Source organism: Mesocricetus auratus, unplaced genomic scaffold (assembly GCF_017639785.1).
Source record: "Mesocricetus auratus isolate SY011 unplaced genomic scaffold, BCM_Maur_2.0 Super-Scaffold_100046, whole genome shotgun sequence".
Classification (NCBI taxonomy): Eukaryota; Metazoa; Chordata; class Mammalia; order Rodentia; family Cricetidae; genus Mesocricetus; species Mesocricetus auratus.
The window spans coordinates 4,530,281-4,551,881 of NW_024429223.1; the positions used below are offsets into that span (position 1 = coordinate 4,530,281).

The 21,601-nt window shown below is 50.0% G+C and overlaps 1 protein-coding gene across 3 annotated transcripts in view; it reads right to left on the bottom strand.

Moving 5' to 3' along the window:
* The window catches only part of Dpy19l3 (dpy-19 like C-mannosyltransferase 3), an 81,726-nt gene that overhangs the window by 58,835 nt on the left and 1,290 nt on the right, over positions 1-21,601 (bottom strand). The window contains exons 1-3 of one of the 3 annotated variants that reach the window (XM_040735453.1): positions 21,202-21,220; positions 20,899-21,041; positions 17,441-17,574 (exon numbers count right to left, since the gene is read on the bottom strand). In XM_040735453.1, the coding sequence (XP_040591387.1) occupies positions 17,441-17,574; positions 20,899-21,001 (237 nt within the window). In that variant the 5' untranslated portion in view covers positions 21,002-21,041; positions 21,202-21,220. Of the gene's footprint in view, positions 1-17,440; positions 17,575-20,199; positions 20,330-20,898; positions 21,042-21,201; positions 21,221-21,601 lie in introns of those variants that run through there. The other 2 variants (XM_040735452.1, XM_040735454.1) reach the window with 2 other exon arrangements.

Below are 21,601 nucleotides of genomic sequence, written 5' to 3' on the forward strand. Positions count from 1 at the left end.
TGCAGAATGCAAAGCGGACAAATATTCCACGGTTTAATTTGCATAGGTTCTGAGGGGAGAGAAGTATCTGGTAGGAGAATAAAAAAAAAGTGCCTGAAAATAAGGACGGGAAGAAGAAAGACAGATAACCGAAGTCTTTTTTTAATTCGTGCATGTGTGAGCGCACGCGCACTCGCAAGCACAGATTCCCAGAGCCAGCAGAGGGTGTCAGACCCCTGGATGGGAGAGTTCCAGGCAGATAGGAGCAGACAGTAAGGGTGTTGGAGACTGAACTCAGGGTCAACCCATCCCTCTAGACCTGTGAATCTGCATCCCTAAAAACACTGCAGCAGTAGCTTGGATAGCAATTTAAGTACTAAAAGGGGGATAAACACTGTTCCTGGTCTGTAGCCCAGGGGGTGTGCCAGCAAGCTGCTGGCCTTGCCTGAAGGGTTATCAGGCCCTCCGGGACAAATGACACCCAATTCCGGTACACATCAAGCGCATTTCTTAAAATTTCACATCAGTAACGTTCGTTGATAAAAAACCGTTCTTTCCCTATCCCCCCAATAATTAAGCCGCTGGTAATGGAGAAGCCAACGACCCGTTTACTCCCCGAATCGCTGTTTCAGAGTTAGGCTAACAAATCATCTCACCAAGATATCGGGAGTTCAAGGGAAGACAGCTGTGCAGAAAGCTGCACTGGGAACCATGCCCTTGGCAAACATATTTACGGCGTGTACATGGTTTATTGTCTGGTTAAATTCGCATCCATCTGTTAGGATGTAAGGATTCCTGCCCCGGAGTTGATTAAAGCTGTGACACGTGACAGCTGACAAGCCGCATTGGTGAGAAGGTTAAGTCTTGCAGGCTCTACCGGCTCGCACTGGGCCTGCCTGGAAGCCATCAGCATCTGCGGATTAACCCCGGCTATTCCAGAGACACCTCGCTTTGAGGAAGTCTGCAAATTCCACAGCATGAAACCTGTAACGGCAGGCACAGGTGAAACGGAAGCCCAAGGAAACGGACCGGGAAGAAGCTGAGGCAGCCGACCACGCTTGGAGTAGGTGGGAACACAAGAGGTCTAAGAATCAGCCCTAGACCCGAAGGAACAGGGAGAGCACAGAGAGCCAGAACAGGAAGGGACAGTGCACGGAGAGCCAAGGGAAGTGGAGGCTCACACGTAAGTCCAGTTCCAGGGGATCGAGCCCCCTCCTCTGACTTCCACCGTAACACAGGGCTTCCATACACATACGCAGACAAAACACTCACACATGAAAAAAAAAAGTAACTAAAAACAAACAAAAAAATTTAAGTAGCTGGCTGTGGGCGTGGTGGTGCATTCTTCAATCATAGCACTTGGGAGGCTCAGGCAGGTGAGTTCCTGGTTTGCATAGTGAGTTTCAGACTACGCAAGCCTAATATAGCTAATATAGTTTAACCCTGTCTCAAAAAAAATGAAAGAAGGAAGGAAGGAAAAAGACAGTGTGAGCCGGGCGTTGGTGGCGCATGCCTTTAATCCCAGCACTCGGGAGGCAGAGGCAGGTGGATCTCTGTGAGTTCGAGGCTAGCCTGGTCTACAGAGTGAGTTCCAGGACAGCCTCCAAAGCCACAGAGAAACCTAGTCTCGAAAAACCAAAAAAAAAAAAAAAAAAAAAAGACAGTGTGGTGAGGTGTCTGTGCAGAGATCTGGAGGTGACAGTGGGCCAACCAGATGCCTGAGGGAAAGGTCCCCACTGAGGCAAAGGTCTGCCAGTCATACAGAGCCATGCATTCGTACCAGGAATAGCCAGGAAGGCATGGCAACCTGAGTGCGGATGGGGGCGGAGGATGAGTGGGCATTGAGGGCAGGAGCTGGGATGGAGGACACCTCTTCTGCTCCCACAGGTGACACAGACTCTGGTCCTGTACTTGAGAGCTAGGAAGGGTGAAGTGTGCAGAGGGGAGTCAGGAGTTTGCTTTTATACTAGACTTGAAGGGCATGGGTGATTTATACTTTCATTTAGAGACAAGAGTCTCACTAGGAAGCTCAGGCTGGCTGGCTGGCACTGAGCTGATCTTTGTGCTTCTAACTCATGCAAGGCTTATAGACATGTACCGCCACGCCTGCTCACACGAGTGCGCACACACACAGACACACACACACACAGACACACACACACACACACACAGACACACAGGCGTGCACACACACACCCTTATATAATACATACACATTGCAAATTTGAAGATTTTTTTTGGTTTTTCGAGACAGGGTTTCTCTGTAGCTTTGGAGGCTGTACTGGAACTCACTTTGTAGACCAGGCTGGCCTCAAACTCACAGAGATCCGCCTGCCTCTGCCTCCCGAGTGCTGGGATTAAAGGCGTGCGCCACCAACGCCTGGCTGAAGAGCTTTATTTATGTGTGTACATGTCTGTGTGAGTGTGTGGCCACGTCTGTGCAGGAGCCCACAGCGGCCAGGAGAAGGTGTCAGAAACCAAGGAGCTGGAGCTACAGATGGCTGTGAGCTACCTGACATGGGTTCTGGAAATCAAAACCCAGTCCTCTGGAAGAGCAGTAATGACTTTTAATCAGAGGCACCCCTCCAGCCCCTTGGGTTTTAAAAGGCTTAAAAAAAAAACCTGCAGAATTCAGTGGAAATAAGCCAGCCTCAGAAAGACAGAAAACACATGCGTTCCCTCGCAGGCAGGACCGAGACGTACAGCACACAGCACGCACGCACACACGCGCACACGCACACACACACACACACACACACACACACACACACACACACACACAGGAAGCAGAAGTGTAGCCATGTGGGGTTGGAGGGACTGGGAGAGAAGGGCATTAGAGGGAAGGAGAGAAAGACGGGACTGGGGTAAACAGAAACACACAAACAAAACCAGACCAAATATTTCAGCTTTTCCCTCACACGCAGAGTCTAGATTTTCAAGACAGACGTATTTATGAAAGCGGAAGCAGGAAGGAGATGAGCAGGGACGGCAGAGAGTCACGGGAGATGAGCGGAGCCAGGTGCAATGCCAGCACGCTGGACATTTCATAGTGGAAGCCGCTATTTATGCTCGTCTTCTTTAAAAAAAATAATAATAATAAAGGAACAAGCCGGGCGTTGGTGGTGCATGCCTTTAATACCAGCACTCGGGAGGCAGAGGCAGGAGGATCTCTGTGAGTTGAGGCCAGCCTGGTCTACAGAGCGAGTTCCAGGACAGGCTCCAAAGCAATACAGAGAAACCCTGCCTCGAAAAACCAAAATTTTAAAAAGGAAAAAAAACAAAAAGGAACAAAGCTGGGCTTGCATTAATGCATCGCCGTAGTGACACAGGCCGAGAAAAGGCAGTCTCGGGACAGTCACCTTCTGGATACCGTGTGTGTTCGGGAGTAGGATTTGCTGAGGGACTTCCTGTATGCATGAAGACCTTTCAAAGCCTTCTGGTCTACCCCAGTCAGACTTGAAGTTGTGAGCTACGGGTGTGGGAAACGCCAGGGCCCGGGAAGACCAAGGCTTTGGCCCGCTGCATCTGAAATGCCCACCGGACACCCGAAGAAAGTGGCCAACTAAGGGTCTGGATCGGGGGACCCCTAAGTGGGGTCCTCACTGGGAGCCACCAGTGTAGGAGAAACGTAGGGGTGAGCCCACAATACACCAGCATGAGGAAACCCATGAAAGTGGATAGGATTGACCTGGCATCTCAGACAAGAAGAGGTCGGAGGCTGGAGGCTGAGGGCTCAGCCTCAGAAGACCTGAGGGTTCAGCTGCGGACGCAGGAGCCAACTCTCGAATGTGTCCTGCAAGCCAGGACAGGATGGCGGCTGGACAGGGTTTCCACTCCAGCTGTGGCGTGGAGAAACAGTGGCATCACCCAGTCCATTGAGGCTCAACTTCTCTTTCATAGAATGCAATACACTCTTATGAGGAGGGGGGGGAGTTCAAGATCTCAGGTTATAATCTGCATGTTATGTGCATATACATGAGCATAAACATGTTTCCTCCAGGAGATATGCTTCAGCATTGGGAAGTTCTGTGTTTTCAGCCACCGCTAAGCAACACGGGAGTCCCAAACTGCTGTTCTGATGCCGGCACTGTAACGGCTTCATAACATGTGTTCTAGAATGGTCTGAATACTGTAGGAGTTTTTGGTTTGTTTGTTTGTTGGCTTTTTAAAGAGTTTGGGCGTCTATAGCTACAGCTTGAGTGGAATGCCCACCTAGAACCTACCGGAGAGGGGCTGGGGGAATGGTTCAGAAGTAGATCATTTACCTAATGGGCAAAAAAACGCCCCCTTACTTGCATCCCCTAGGTCAGAGAAAATTCCTCATTGGAAAAAAAAAGCACTAGTGCCTGGTATTTTTTTTTTTAGAATCGCCAAGTATTCCCTATTAAAACTACATTAATTGTTTTCTGGGGCCACAGTTGGCAATTTGCTACTTTTCTGTAAGACCTCAGATTTGCATAGACAAGCCACCTGGGAAGCCATGACCTGCTTCTGGGTTTTAGTTCCTGCATTTCTCCTTCATCTCGGCCACCTTTGGTGGGGGGAGGCCACAGTGGAAGGTTTCGTTTTCCCCAAACGTCTGACTGTTCGCCACTCTATCTAGTCGTACCCTCCTCCTGCCAGACTGTTCACGTTCCAGTTCCACGAGGGAATATTCCATCCGTTTCTGGGTACTGTCTCTTACTCTGCATTACACGACTTAGAGCGACAAGACTCTGCACACTGCTTTCTAGGTCTCGTTCCTGATTTCTAAATATGCAACGTTCATTTCCTCTGTGCGCCAAGAATTACTCAAGAAATACTTTTAGTCACTTAACCTGCAATGTACCAGGGTCCTGGGTTCAATCCTCGGGGTACGAGAGAAGGGAAGGGAAGGAGAGTAGAAGGAGGGAGGGAGGGAAGGAGGGAGGGAGGGAGGGAGGGAGGGAGGGAGGGAGGGAGGGAGGGAGGGAAGTTACAAGCAGCAAGGATGTTGTTTTAGTTAGCTTGGATTTTCATTTAAAGGAATGAATGTATCAAAGAGACAAGTGTCACATTATCCTGAGGTAGAAACCAAAGTGCTTACTTTTTTTTGTTTTTTTGAGACAGGGTTTCTCTGTATTGTTTTGGAGGCTGTCCTGGAACTTGCTCTGTAGACCAGGCTGGCCTCAAACTCACAGAGATCCACCTGCCTCTGCCTCCCGAGTGCTGGGATTAAAGGCGTGCGCCACCAACATCCGACCAGAGTGCTTACTTTAGTGGGTGAATAAAGTCTATTTTATCTGCTCAAAACAAACAGAAACAAACTCTGGGGAGCCAGAGAGATGGCTCGGCAGTCGAGAGCACTTTCGGCTCTTGTAGCAGATCCCGGTTTAACTTCCAGCACCGACATCAGCAGACTCACAATTGCACAACCATTGTCTGCAGTTCCAGGCGATCCAATGCCCTCTTCTGGCCCCTGGGGGGCATAGGCCTCGTGTGTGCCTGCATATACATACACGTATACGTACGTGTAACTTAAAAATAAGTCTGGAGCCGAGCATCGGTGGCGCACGCCTTTAATCCCAGCACTCGGGAGGCAGAGGCAGGCGGATCTCTGTGAGTTCGAGGCCAGCCTGGTCTACAAAGTGAGTTCCAGGACAGCCTCCAAAGCTACAGAGAAACCCTGTCTCGAAAAACCAAAAAAAAAAAAAATAAGTCTGGAAGTTGCATATGCTAGTGCACCCCTGTCAGCTGGAGGCCAGCCTAGTCTACAACATGAGTTCTAGACCAGCCAGAAGTAGTAAGAGTCTGTTTCAATTTGAAAGAAAAAAAAGGCTTGGATATATTTAATATACTTGTGTTCATGCAATGTTATGTCTGGCCTTTGGGAATCCATCTTTGCTTGTGTCTGTTTTCTCTCTCCCTCTCTCTCTTTTCCCCCCTCTCTCCTCCCTCTGTGTGTGTGTGTGTGTGTGTGTCCTGCTTTTAATTAGGGAGGTTTACAGGGCGACCTTCTTAACTATGACAGCACAGGACACACCTCTCTGCGCATTAACTACTGATGTAAAAATGCTGTGTATTCTTCTCCTGTGATTTTGAGTACTTTTCTTTCACAAACACACCTATGGGGTAGGGGTGGGGGTGCTGTATTTTGAGACGGTATCACCGTGGAGCCCAGGCTGGTCTTGAACCCGGGTCTCTCAAGTCTTCTATTTCCACTTCCTAAGTGCTAGGATTACAGGGATGTATTACCAAAACCCAGATCTATCTGTCGATTTAGCAAGTTGTTGTTTTTTTTGAGACAGGGTCTCTCACGGAGCCCAGGCTGACTTCGAAATCTCTATGTAGTTGAAGACGCCTTCGGATATCAGAAGATCACCTTGCTCCCGCCTCCCAGCGCTGGGATTGTGGGTGTGAGCACAACGCACCGTCTACATGATGCTGGAGAGAAGCCAGGGCTTCCTGCACGCTACCCGGCACTCTGCCAACTGAAACCCACCTCCAGACCAACCAACTACCAGTTTGGAATAGTTCTGAGGCAAACATTTATAGATGCACTTTGCATCTAGCTGTAAAAGAGAATCCAGGATGTCTGCACCGCCCTTTCCCTCCTTTTCACGGGCTACGTTACTATCACACCGTTCCTTAGTCATTATATTACGCGATCATCCATTACTTCATCACACAATGGAAGCCTGCGCTGCTCACGTCCAATGCACTCTGTGCTGTGGGTGCTATGTGGCCTTGGTCCTACAGTAAATATAATAAATGACAGCATTTCTGGCTTTTCCCCCCTTCTATTCTGCATATATTTGTTTTTATTTTCTAGAGATGAAATCTAGCTGTATAGCCTTGGCTGGCTTGCAGCTCACAAGGTGGACCAGACTGACCTCTCCCTGCCTGCTCCTGCCTCCTGAGTACCAGAGTTAAAGGCATACACTGCCAAGATCCACTTCTGCCACTGTTTTGAAGATCTGCCTAAAGGCCGGGTTAAGTATTCCCTCTTTCGGTTTCTTTAGTAGCTTGAGAATGATTTCCCAGGATAAGAAGCCTTCGTATAACGACTGTGGCCCCAGTCGGCTGGAATAAGAACGGCCCCCATAGGCGCGTATGTCTGAATGCTTGGGCACCAGGGAGTGGCATTATTTGGAAGGATTAGTAGGAGGAGGAGGTGTTGACTCACTCGAGTGTGTCCGTGTTGGAGAAGGTATGTCGCTGGGGTGGGCACTGAGGCTTCAAAAGGCCGTGACAGGTCCAGGCGCTCTCTCTCTCTGTCTCTCTCTCTGTCTATCTGTCTCTCTCTCTCTCTGTCTCTGTCTGTCTCTCTGTCTCTCTCTCTGTGTCTTTCTCTCTGTCTCTCTGTGTCTTTCTCTCTGTCTCTCTCTGTCTGTCTCTGTCTGTCTCTCTGTCTCTCTCTGTGTCTTTCTCTCTGTCTCTCTCTCTGTCTCTGTCTCTGTCTGTCTGTCTCTGTCTGTCTCTCTGTCTCTGTCTCTCCCTCTCTGTGTCTGTCTCTGTGTCTCTGTCTCTCTCTCTCTCTCTCTGTCCATCTTTGTCCGTCTGTCTCTGTCTCTGTCTGTCTGTCTCTCTGTCTCTCTCTCGGCCTTAGGATCAAGACGTAGCTCTCGGCTGTTCTAGAGCCATGTTCTCTGCCATGAATGATAATGGACTAAACCTCTAAAACTGTAAATGAGCCCCAAGCCAAACGTTTTCTCTTTAAAACGCTGTCTTGGTGATGGTGTCCCCTCGCAGAAATACAACAGTGGCTAAGGCAATGCCTTTACATAAGATGAAATGAGTAAGTTAACATGTAAATCGCTTAGAATATTAATTCAAAATTAATTTTTGTGTGTGACAGGCTAATATGCACTTCACTGTTGTAAGTAGAATATTCTATAAGCGTCATTCAAAATTAATTTTTGTGTGTGACAGGCTAATATGCACTTCACTGTTGTAAGCCTAGATCAGCTCTAAACTTGTGATCCCCCTGCCTCAGCTCCTTGAGCGTTGGCTTTACAGGTGTGTACCACCACCACACTCAATTCCGTTCGTGGCCCCCGAGTTTCATATGTGACTATGAAGAAGTCGGAAGCGAGATCAACCCCGACTGTCCTCTTAGGTCACGTGATCCTGGAATGTCCCCTGGTTTCTTCTTAAGTCTTGCAATCCACCTCCCCGTCTTCTCTGAAACCGAGGGGCCGTGTGCGCCGCCCCAGAATCGCTCTGTCACACGGCTACATCCCCAAAGGCTAAGACTTACAATCTCAGGCTGCTCTGTACCTAACCGTGCACACCTCATACACGCGGAGTTGAGTAGACAACTTTGTAGAGCAGGCTCTTTTCCCTCTTTACATGAATTCCAGAAATCAAACCAGGATCATCAGGCTTATGTCCAAGGTGCCTCTTACACAGCAGGCCAGCTCAGTGGCTCAGAATTAGTGTGTGTGCATGCGTGTGTGCGTGCGTGTGTGTGCACATATGTACACACGTGGCTTCAAACCCCTTATGTAGCCCAGGGTAACCCCTCAATTGCTGGGACCACAGGCCCGATCTGCCACATCATGTTTCCGTGGGTAACGGTTCCGTTGGGCTAACACTCCCTGGGACCAACGATGCCCTTTCAATTTGTACACTCAACAGTTGACATGCTTCCTCCAACAAGGCCACACCCACTCCAAGAAGGCCACACCTACCAGTGTCACTCCCAATAGGCCTATGGGGCCATTTTCTTCCAAACCACCACAGCAAGCAGGAGAACTTGCAGAGGGCCTGGGCCCACATGGAGGCTCACACCCACTGTAACTCCACTCCCAGGAGACCTGGTGCCCTCTTCTTGTATAGACAGATCCGCAGGCAGGCACTCATACTCATAAACAATAATTACATCTTTAAAAAGTCTCTCTCAGCCGGGCGGTGGTGGCGCACGCCTTTAATCCCAGCACTCAGGAGGCAGAGGCAGGCGGATCTCTGTGAGTTCGAGGCCAGGCTGGACCGACAGCCTCCAAAACAATACAGAGAAACCCTGTCTCGAAAAAAAAAAAAAAAAGTCTCTCTCCCAAACTGGCAAATGCTTTTTATCTTGGGGACAGTCTCACTGTGTAGTTGAGGCTGGCCTTAGACTCTCTGCCCTTGCCTTAGCCTCCTGAGTGCTGGTCATTTGTGATGCATTTGGTCTCCGTCTTCAAGTCTTTGCTATAAAGTGTTGCGGGCTTCTTCTCTCCCTTTCTCTTACTCTACTGCTTCTTCTCTCCCTTTCTCTTACTCTACTGTTTCACAGCCTCCTGCCAGCTCCTTCTGGGTAATCAGCCGTCGTGACTGTAACTGACAAGTTCTTTCTTGATCCGGCTACGGTGGGGAGAGGTGAGGGACATACCCAGACCAGCGGAAGCGGCTTTAGGGTAGAGGTTGCTTTTCGACAGTGATTCCTTTGAGCCTGCCCCGGTGGTGCAGCCCTCTACTCCCAGCCCTCAGGAAGCAGAGTGAGAGGCGGGGAGAACTCTGAGTTCAAGGTCAGCCTGGTCTACGTGGTGGGTCCCAGGCCAGCCAGGGCAACACAGCAAGACCTCAACAATGGTTTCTTTTTCCTGAGTTTAGTGAACAGTGATTGGCAATGTTAGGGTGGTTCAAACTGCGGGTCCTGTTCTACTAAATCCCACAACCTACAGAAACAGTCAAACCTTGCTAGGGCTCCTTTCAAACTGCCTAGCTTAGGAAAACAGCTGTGTGGCTCCGCGCGCGCCCATTCCCACGGCCCCCATGGGTGGTCACGCCAGTACCTCAGGCCCATCTATACCTATACGCTGCAGCTTCACCAGAGGACAGAGCTGGAGAGGCCTCACTCAGTTTTTACACTCCTCTGGGTCTCACCAGATCTGCCTGGAATTTGGATAATAGGCCTCTGAGATTCACGAGATGCAAACTCTGGGGCAGAGTGCCGTAGTGTAGCTTTGCACGCGCAAGCCTTAGGAGGGGGGGAGGGAGGGAGGGAGGGGGGGAGGGAGGGAGGGAGGGAGGGGAGAATCCAGCTCACTTCATTTTCGTTAATTGTTCTGACACAATTTCAAGACGAGTAGAAAGTGACATGTTTTTACTGCCACTTTAAAAGTGAGAAGTTAAGTAAGTAATTTTGGGCGTCTAATGACACAATTAGAAACAATCTAACTCTCCAAAATTGGGGCGCATTCAAAGGGTGAAATAAACAGGAGCACATGCGCACGACAAGTCGGCTGGATTCCATAAGCACGCATTTTTTTTTTTTAAGTCTAACAATGGCACAAGCGCGGTGAAATCCTGTCACTGGCTGCGTGGAAAGTGTAGGGCGCGACATCAGACATGGCAAACTGCACGTGTGACGTCAGGTTTGCCAGGTAAGATGATGCAGATGCGGGCGGGATGGAAACATAAGGGAAAGTATTTTCCTTTGGTGGCGATGGCAGAAATGAAACCCAGGCATGCACAGACTAGCCAAACGCTCTACCCCTGCCTGAACCAAGTTTTTTACCTTCAACACTCCAAAGATTTTCCCTCTTTCTGTGGGGTGTGCGTGTGTGCGTGTGTGTAGAGAGACAGAGAGAGACAGAGACAGAGACAGAGAGAGAGGGAGGAAGGGAGGGAGGGAGACATGGAAAGAGAGAGAGAGGGAGAGAGAGAGGGAGGGAGGGAGGGAGAGACAGAGGAAGAAAGGGAGGGAGGGAGAGACAGGGAGGCAGGGAGGGAAACTGAGCCCCAGGCCTAGGCAAACACCACTGCTAAGTGACATCTCTGACCTTTCTTCACTTTGTTGACATTGAGACAGGGGTCTGGCCAACCGCCTACGCCAGCCTTAACTTACTCTGCAATCCTCTGCCTCAGCATCCGGAGCAGCTGGTCCAGCCAGCTCTGAAAACACTTTCTGATAAAAGCCATGTGAACTGAAGCTGGGTGTGGGCAACACGTGCCTTTGGACCCAGCATTCAAGAGGCAGAGACAAGCGGATCTCTTGTGAGTTCAACGCCAGTCTGGACTAAATCATAAAAACGTGTGTGCGCGCGCGCGCGTGCGTGTGTTCCTAAGTACAACCTGCTCAGTCTCTACAATATTGTTTGTATGTATGTCTTCAGGCTCGATCATTTGGTATTGAAAATCAACGGGTATGCCCTTCCCTATTCATAACGACAATTAATAAAAAGGAAGCCATGATTTTAAGCATTTGGGAAGGTTAAAAAAAGGGGGGAAGGGGAAGGTGATACAATTATAAACAAACAAAAAGCAGCTGCGACATTTTTCATCTGCAAGTCTGTTTCACCATCACAGTATAACACGTATGACAACAAACAAAGCTCAGTAAACGTTCAACAAAAAGAAGCATAATGGCAACGTAGCTTTCCTATAGCTTCTGCGACAGCAGTCATTCAGATGCACTGGCTGTCCCCCGCTTGCCAGGACTAACAGCATCCCCTCAGCCAAGCTAAGCTGCCCCTCCTGATCCAGCTCCAGGCAGATCTTCCCAGCAGCCGGCTGCCTCCCGACTCCTCTGTCTTCCCTCCCCTGCAGCCCCGGAGGTCCACCTGCTTTAAACACAGGCTTATTCACTTAGCCCCACTAACGCACTGGGAGTTAAGGGCAATGCCCTTTTGGTTGTTTCTGATTAAGATAAATCACAGTAGAAAAAGCAGGCTGCACTTTAGAGGCCAATTTAAAGCTAAGGTGTTTACTGAGAAAGAAAAAAAAAAGAAAAACATAAAATGCACCGAGCACACTGCAGACAATCAACATAGGATATGCATTTTTTAAAAATCTGTAACATTTGAATTTTCGTGACAAGGAAGACCAAAGTACGGTGACTGAACAGGAGGACATAAACCCTCTAGCCCATAAGCGGGGCTGAGAAGGGGTTCGGAAATAGATTTTTCCATACTGCCTAAGTCAGTATCTGTCCCTTCAGCTTTTCAAGTTGGCGCCCGCAGGTTCCCACTTTTCAAACCCCGACACTGCAAAGGAGGCTCCCACAATCACTTTGCAGCAGACTGTCACGCAGTCAAGGTGAGCCTGGCTTATGCTCGGAGTTCCAGTGAAGTCACTGAGGTGACACCATCATGTCCTCATCTTACCCGGACTCCAAGCACCCCTGACAACCACGTCCTCTTGGGCAACGCTTGAGATTTTCCATGACCCTAACCAGAGCCCAGAAGTGTAAGCAAAACAACTAATGTGTTCTGGTAAAAAAAAAAAAAAGCTACACTGACTTAAGCCTAACAATGATGTCATCATGGTAACACACACACACACACACACACACACACACACCCTATATTGAAGTAGGGCATGGTGATGTACACTTGCAACTCCAACCCCAGCAGTCAAGGTTGAGTCTGGAGGACCAATAGTCGGATGTTATCTTAAAATCAAGCAAAAATTAAACCAGCAAAATCATCTGGAAGACAGAAACTCAACACGTGAGCTCTTTATCTTACAAGGAATTATTTTGGGTATCTGGATAATTAACAATTCCAAGGACTCAAAATGAAAGTATGTTGCTCACTGAAAAGTAACTTAGTACCAAGCGTACTGGCGTACACCTTTAATCCCAGCACTCAGGAGGCAGAGGCGGGTGGATCTCTGAGTTCAAGGCCAGCCTGGTCTACACAGCGAGTTCCACGTCAGCCAGGGCCACACAGAGAAACCCTGTGTGTTGAAACAGAGAGAGAGACAGAGAGAGAGAGAGAGAGAGAGAGACAGAGAGACTGCTTGACTTGAGCAGGGGAGAGGAGCCCGTGAGACTCTGAGCCCAGTTGTAGCCTCCACAAGACAGGGGGTGTGGTGGGCGGAAGAAACCTGTTAGAGGATACGCCAGCTTGCGGCTTCCCAGATGGCAACGGAGGCACAGAAAGGGGCTGTCCAGGCTTCTCCTTCATTCCCGGTCTACACACTTCTGAAACAATCTCACCCACACATCTACAAGCTGGTAACATGAAAGTGTCTGGTTTTTCAACACAGATGGAGGGCTGCCTTCGGAGCCCCAAACCCGGCTTCCTCAGCTCTCTCGTCTTTGGCACGGCGGCTTTGAGAGTGCCTTCGGTATCAAAAGCCAGCAGGGAGTGGTGGCAGGAGAATCCTGAGTTCTGGCCAGCCTGGGCTACACACACAGGGCTACCCTGCCCTTGGAAGGAACTTCCAAGCTCCAGGAGTCAAGAATGCGGCTATTCCCAGCCCTCTGTTCCTGGAAGGTAGCCTTTAACTCATCAGTGACCAGCGTCCTTTCCCTGAAGTCCTCACCTGACAGCTGATGCTGCCCACTCAGAACAGCCTCCCGTGTGTACAAAGAGGACTCAGGACATCAGTAAGCCTGGCCATTAACTGGGAGGCTAGGGCCACCCAGTATCAACCTGACCTCTGTAGGCTGCAGACGATCCACTGACTGTAGGGACAGCTAGTTTTTATGTCAGTCTGACACCACCTGGGGTCACTATGAAAGAGAGAACCTCAGTTAAGGAAATGAGCTCAGCAGACTAGCCTGTGGTACAGTTTCTTGATCAATATGGGCGGGCTCAACTCACTGGGAAAGGTGCCACCCCCCACACATACAGCAAGGAGCCTAAGCAAGCCAGGAGGAGTAAGCCAGTAGCCGGCACTCCACCAGGACCTCTGCTCGAGAGCCTGCCTCCAGGTTCCTGCCCTAGCCCCCTTCAACGACGGACCGTGATACAGAGACGCTGTAGCCCCCTTTAACGACGGACTGTGATACAGAGACGCTCTAGCCCCCTTCAACGATGGACCATGATACAGAGATAGGCTGAAATAAACCCGTTCCTCCCCAAGTTGCTCTTGGTCACGACGTTTCGTCACAGCAACAGTGACCCTAAGACACTCGTCTACGTGAAGCTTAAATGAGCTGTCCTGGCTGGCATCAAACCACACACCGGCACCCAGAGGGTACTTCAACCTTGATGGGGAAGTCCTGTGTATATGTCAATAAAACACTGTTGACCAATAGGGAAGCAAGATAGGTGGGACTAGGCGTCCAGGAGGACTCTGGGTAGGAGAAACACAGGGAGTCATCATGTAGCCCGCCAGAGAAGTAAGATGTCCGTACGGTAAGAGAAATACTTAGATTAACAATTATGGGGTAAATACTTAAGTCAGAGCTAGCCAGTAAGAAACAAGCAAGGCCAACGGCTCCATATTAATATAGCCTCCTGTGTGTTCATTTGGGACTGATGCGGCTCTGGAACCAGGCTTGTGGGAAGGCTTGTCTCTACACAACCTGAGCTTGCAAGGAAGGGTGGTGGATACTTGGGGCGTTCTAGACTACCTACGTCTTCCCCTTTAGCTGATTCTGTCCTGTATCTTTTTTATTTTTATTTTTTTATTTTTCGAGACAGGGTTTCTCTGTATTGTTTTGGAGGCTGTCCTGGAACTCGCTCTATAGACCAGGCTGGCCTCAAACTCACAGAGATCCGCCTGCCTCTGCCTCCCGAGTGCTGGTGTTAAAGGCATGCGCCACCACCGCCCGGCCTGTCCTGTATCTTTACGTCAACTTCAAGTCCCTGAGCTCTGGGAGTCATTTTACCCTACTGCTCATCCTGAATGGTTAGTGGATTTATGGCCAACCACACTCAGAGGTGACAGCTACTTGGGGGATCCCTCAATCTGAGACTGGCTTTTCGAAACTGGGTCATCCCGGCTGGCCTGGGCCTGTGCAAACCAGGCTGGCCTCGAACTCAAGACACTCAACTGCCTCTGCCTCCCGAGTGCTGGGATTAAAGGTGTGTGCCGCCACCGCCGCTGCCCAGCAGCAACTAGAGTCTGCGAGAGTCAGGGCGGCTCTGCCGAGGGCTAGTTCTCCACCTGGAGAGATGTCACTGTGCACAGGTGACAGACGCAGCTAGCCAGCCACCAGGCTGATCCCAGGAGACACTGGGCTGTCACTATCTTCCTGCCCTGTCAAGTGACCTTCTGCAAAGATGGCGAAACGTCCTTCCAAATCAACTTCCTAGAAAATTCCGACCCCACCCTCTTCTCCCCAACGCCTTCTGGCCTCTGAACCCTACGTGATGGGAGGGCAAACTCAAGCTCCCAAAGGAGGCGCGTCAGAGTGGAAGTCTTTGCAGACCAAGGAGCCCATGGACGGCTGTAGACCCACAGCCAAATCGTCTCCTGCTGTCTTTAACCTTTATCCCCAATCTCTCCACCCAACCTCGGACGTCTCTCTAGCAGGTGGAACTTCTGGCACGCCCCCACTTATAGCAAAACCTGCTAGCGTCTCCCAGATCCAAAACTAAGAGCGTCATCGAGCAGCATCTGGAACCCACAGCGGAGATCCCCCCCCCCAGCTTTGCTGTAATCCATGACTCAGATTTCTACTGCTGTGATAAAACACCACCACCTCACGCATCAATCCACCAGGAAGGGAAGTCAGGGCAGAAGCTGAGGCCACGGAGGGGGCGCTGCTGGATGGCTTACTCAGTCTGCTTTCTTATGTAACCAGGGACCACCTGCCTAGAGATGGCACTGGGCTGAACCCTCCCACGTCAACCGTTAATCAAGAAAATGCTCCGGAGACTTCCTGGCAGGCCAGGCTGTTGGAGGCATCTTCCCAAGTGAGGTTTCCTCTTCCCAGATGACTCGAGCTTGTGTCAAGTTGACAAAAAACAACAAAACCTCTGCATCCCCACCCAAGTATTTGGGCAAACGCATTGATTTAGGATCCCTCCGATCTGTGACCACAGAAGTTCCCATAACCTTTTCCGCAGCAGCATGTGTCACCTGAGCAGCATGACCCCGAATCCTGGCCATCTCACTCACACTTGGCTCGAAATAATCCATCTCTCATTCCTTAATATGCTCACGGATCTGGCCCCCATGCCTCCTCCTCCCCGACCCTGGGCCTGCCAACTTCAATCCTGCTTTGGAGCCGAGTCCCTGAGATTGCCTCTACTCTTTTTTTTTTTTTTTTAACCACGCAGGTCCTGGTCCTCGCCATCTTACCCCTGAGGAGCCCCTAGTCACTCCCCACCTGCTTTGATTTTCCTTTCTGATTTCCGCCCCTCTCATGACAATTAAGTCTCCTTCAATGCCCGGATTCTCTGGCCTAGAGCAGGGCTGGCTCACAGAAGATAATCGCTCTCTGGATATCCTAATTGGATATTCGGGTCTCACGGAATCCACTGAACAGGATTAACTCAGCGGTGGGCTCTGGCTTTGTTCTGCCCTCCTCAATCCTTTCTCCACGCCACAGCCGGAGGAGACGTCTCTCTAGTGAGGCGCTGCAGCCTGGTTAGCCAGCACAGGGCTCCCCGCTCGCCCACAGGCCTTTCTGTCTGATGGGAGCGAACTCGGTTCACCCTCACCCCCCCCCCCGTCTGTTCCCCCGGCAGCGCCGCGTTGGTGCATCCAAGAGAAAACCCTCCCTGACCCTCCTGTGGGCCACCATCTAAAGCCTAGCCTGTATCCTTCTCAAGTATCTATCACCCACATGGAGGAAGGGTCTTGTCTTGTTCGTTGGCGCCGATGCCGCTGAGCTCAGTGCCCGCAGCTGTCTGATACTTATTTACTCCGTTTAGTACCCAACACAAGCTGAGGCCTTTGCTGGTCCCCCCCCTCCACGTTCTCCACGGAATTTTGCTCAGGGTTACCCACAAAACAGGGACTCGGCCCTACTGAAAACACAGCACAATGACCGCTCCGAAACCGGTGAAAGTCAAGGGTCCCCGGGCATCCTGGTGAGGGAGAACGGTTCCTGAAGGATGAGAGCAAGGCCATTCATAAACGGCTTGACTTAGTACTTTACCATTAGTTATAAGTCTTCCTGCCATACTTCTACTAGCATTTACTTTGGCTTACATAGTCCCATAGAGGCACTTTAGCCCTTATTCAAAATAAAGATGTCAGTGTTCATAAAGAAGCATTATCTGGGGCTGGAGAGATGGCTCAGCGATGATGCGTCCCAGGCTAGCCTCAACTCTCAACCCTTCCGCCTCTGTCTCCCTGGTGCTGGGACAATGCAGGTACCGCCACACCGAAACTCATCGGATTATACAAACTTGGATGCTATTTTCTAAACGATGAGCATGTAAGTCTTTTTATCGTTGGGTCAAAACCCCTTTTCAAAAATCCAGCATTCTTTTCGTCTTGGGGGAGGACAAGGTCTCATGTAGCCCAAGCTGGCCTTTGAGTGCTTGCCTTCCCTTTTGCCACCTGAACACCGGGATTACAGACGCGCAGTGGTTAGATTCTCTCTCAAGGTTAAACCGTGTGGCCTTGGTCATTAATCCACACGGCTAACTACTGGGGAAACAAGTGAGCCGATAGGGAGCCGGGCGTTGGTGGCGCACGCTTTTAACCCCAGCACTCGGGAGGCAGAGGCGGGCGGATCTCTGTGAGTTCGAGGCCAGCCTGGTCTACAGAGCAAGTTCCAGGACAGCCTCCAAAACAATACAGAGAAACCCTGTCTCGAAAAAACAAAAAACAAACAAACAAAAAAGAAACAAGTGAGCCGATCGTGTAATAACAAAGTAGCCCATACCTTGATATTGGAAAACCACAGGTCATTCTCATGCAGGGTGGCCAGGTAGACGGACGTAAGAAGTCCAATGCCAAGGGCCAGGAGTCCACCAACCACAGACGACAGGGTCTTCCAGAACCTTCCAGAGGCACAACCTTTTACAAGAGGGAAACACATCAAACAAGAATATAGAAGTTGGGGCAGGTGAGACAGTGCCACCGTTAAGACCACCGGCTGTCCTTGCAGAGAAGGCCTGAGCGGGGTTCCCAGCACCCACGTCAGGCAGTTCACAACCGACTGCCTGTAACTCCAGCTGCAGGGGATCTGATGCCCTCTTTTGGCCTGCGTTTATAGGAGTGACTTACACACAGACACATAGGAAGAATGAAAATAAATTTCACAGAAACAATACAGCACTGCCCAAAGGACAAGCTAACTAGGAAGAGTACAAATATGGGAGGTTTAAGGGTAGTAAGGAAGGATGAATATTCCAGTAGGGAACAGATTAAGGGCATAGGTAGGCAATGGACAAAAGGAAAAAATGGCCAATAAATGTAACAGACAGAAGAGAACATGTCAAAATTCATTCAAATTCTCTAGCATTGGCAAAAGAATGAGCTGTACTTAAAAAAATACTTGTTGAATATGGAATTTAAAATTGGTAATACATGAGCTGGGGCATGGCTCAGTGGTAGAGCCCCTGCCTAGAATCCCCCAGTGAGGGGATGGGGGTGTGGCTCAGTGGTAGAGCCCCTGCCTAGAATCCCCCAGTGAGGGGCTGGGGTGTGGCTTAGTGGTAGAGCCCCTGCCTAGAATCCCCCAGTGAGGGGATGGGGGTGTGGCTCAGTGGTAGAGCCCCTGCCTAGAATCCCCCAGTGAGGGGATGGGGGTGTGGCTCAGTGGTAGAGCCCCTGCCTAGAATTCCCCAGTGAGGGGTTGGGGGGTGGCTCAGTGGTAGAGCCCCTGCCTAGAATCCCCCAGTGAGGGGCTGGGGGTGTGGCTCAGTGGTAGAGCCCCTGCCTAGAATCACCTAGTGAAGGGGCTTGAGGGTGTGGCTCAGTGGTAGAGCCCCTGCCTAGAATCCCCCAGTGAGGGGATGGGGGTGTGGCTCAGTGGTAGAGCCCCTGCCTAGAATTCCCCAGTGAGGGGTTGGGGGGTGGCTCAGTGGTAGAGCCCCTGCCTAGAATCCCCCAGTGAGGGGCTGGGGGTGTGGCTCAGTGGTAGAGCCCCTGCCTAGAATCCCCCAGTGAGGGGCTGGGGGCATGGCTCAGTAGTAGAGCCCCTGTACAGTATGACCAACACTGCAAGAGAGATAAATGGTAATGGAGCTGAAAACTGCTTTGGAAATGGGCAGGCTGGTTTTTATATCAAATTGACACAAGTTGGATTCAGACGACAGGAGGGAACTTCACTTGAGAAATTGCCCCCGTAGGATTGGCTGCAGGCCAGTCTGTAGTGGAGTTTCCTAAGTAGTGATTGATATTGGCAGGCCCAGTCATTCTGAGCCGTGCAACAGCTGGGTCCTGGGTTCTGTAAGGAAGCAGGCTGAGCTAGCTGTGAGGAGCAAGCCAGTGAGCAGCTCCCCTCCATGGGCTCTGCATCAGCTCCCGCCTCCCGGTTCCTGCCTGCTTGAGTTTCTACCAACATCCTTTGGTGATGAACACGGATGTGGGAATGTTAGCAAAACAAACCCTCTCCCCCAAAGCTGCTTTTGTTCATGCTGTTTCATCACTGCAATAGTGACCCCGACTAACACAGAAATGGATTTAAAAAGTAAACAAACTTCTTTCGGGCTGGAGAGATGGCTCAGGAATTAAAAGCACTCGTTGCTCTCACAAAGGACTGGGGTTCCGTTCCCAGCACTCACATGGTGGCTTAAATCGTCTGGACTCCAGTTCCGGGAACCCAGCGCCCTCTTCTGCCCTCCGAGGGCACCAGGCACATGCGCAGGGCGTACTTATGGAAAGGTGGAGGACACGGTAAGGGCAGAACAGCAGCTTCCCAAACAGCACGTGGATCTTGCTCACCACATACGACTGCTCAGGGGCAACCGTGTGCAGACAGCGACAGACATTCAGACAGCAAGATGAACACGGTCGTCTGAGCTACTCTCAGGATAAGGAAGTTGGTGAAACGGCGTTTCCTCCTTTTTTAAAATTTGTCTTTAATGTTCAGGGTTGCTTTTCTTTCTGACATGATTTCATAAAACGGGCAATCTTTTTTTTTTTAAATTAGTAACAGAATAAAACAAACCAAAACGGGGCTGGAACAATGCCTCAGCAGTTTAAGAGCGCTTAATACTCTCGCGGAGGAGCAGGTTCAGTTCCCCATCACCTACACGGTGGCCCATAACCGACTGGAACTCCAGTCCCCAGGGACCCAATCCCCAAGTCTGACCTTGGTGGGCATCAGGCACACTGGTGAGTGCATACACACACACACACACACATACACACATACACACACGCAGGCAAAACACTCATATGCATAAGAATAAATAAATTCATCTTTAAAAACAAACAACCCAAGGGCTGAGGCAGCAGCTCGGTGAGTAAGGGCACTTGCTGCCAGACCTGAGGACCCGAGTTTGATTTCTGCAATACAGAAGGTGGGAAGAGAGGACAGACCCTTGCTAGTTGTCCTCAGACCTTCATATACGTACACTGTCCAGCTACCACACATACAAGGTGAATAAATAAATAAATAAATGCAATTAAAAAAAGGCACGCTCTAACACAAACTTTAACTGCATAGCGTCATCAGAAACTACTCCAAGTTACCTAGCGTGCATCGATTGGCTCCGATCAACTTAGCTGAGTGGCTTGGCTTTCCAACACGGACGTCTTTTGTCATATTAAAACAGCTTTTCCTGCTACCTATTAGCTCTGGCTGCTAAGGACTCGTCTAGCTGCAAAGGATTAATGATGTCTGATACCGGAAATGGCTGACATGTGTGTGCAGTTTTTCACGCTAGCCTTTAGATTTTTGGCCACGTTTGATTACAAAATGTGACCGGGGTCACTTAGCGACTGTTCAACATTATATAAACGGTTTTTTTTTCACCAAGTTCTCATCTCCCTTCCCCCCCTATTCCTACCTGCCCCCCAAAATAAAGCAAAGGCGAGAACTTCAGGAATTTGAATATAAAACGCTAAGTGTCTTTTTCAGCGACTATAATACAAGTACAGCACACGCAAACCAGAGAAGGTACTAGAGAAAGAGATGGTCAGGTATGGACAGGCAAAGCATCACCCTCAAGAGCCAGGGACCAGATGACATTGCCACCATAAGTTAACCGACAGACAACCTACTAAGGACTCTCATCAAAGCTCTTTTCCTGATTATAGCTGAAAAGCCAATATAACCAGAATATCTGGGAGCTGAAACAAGTGTCCTTTATCCTATTAGAGTGTGGCATATGTTAACACGCAGAACCAAAAGCACTCCAAAAAAACGCTGCTTTAGCTCAAATCACCTACCAGATGGCAACTTCTTTCCCAACTTCACATTTTCTTTTGGTGACGGAAAGTCCTCAGCGACTTCTATGGTTTTGGTCTCTTTCCTTTGCCGGATGTACATCATGATGTCCAAAGATGCATGTACATTGTCCTTCCAACCACTCCTACAAACAGGACCCAGATGAATGACCCTCGGACACGCCAGCACCCTCTTTACCCCAAAAAACACCCTCAGGTTCTTTTTTTTTTTTTTTTGGTTTTTACGAGACAGGGTTTCTCTGTATTGTTTTGGAGGCTGTCGGTCCAGCCTGGCCTCGAACTCACAGAGATCCGCCTGCCTCTGCCTCCGAGTGCTGGGATTAAAGGCGTGTGCCGCCACCGCCCGGCCACCCTCAGGTTCTTATATGCTGAAATGGCTTCGACTCGAGTCTCCTGGTAGACCCTCCCATGCAAATCTTGAGCGGCCTTTAAAGACGCAACACAGACATTTTGACTCAACCGTATTTGTGAAGCACCTGCCCTCCAAGCAGGCATTTCCAGGAGTCACAGGAAGCCCAGCCTTTCTTGGATGCTCCAAGTCCTGTGGTATTTGCCCCCCCTTCCCCGCGCCCCAGAATCTGTAACAGTAACCATGCGATTTGTGGTGTGACACAGTTTTACATCATCTACTATTCCTACAGAAAACAGTGGGTCTGGTTCATTCCCACAGAACTGACCACGCGGG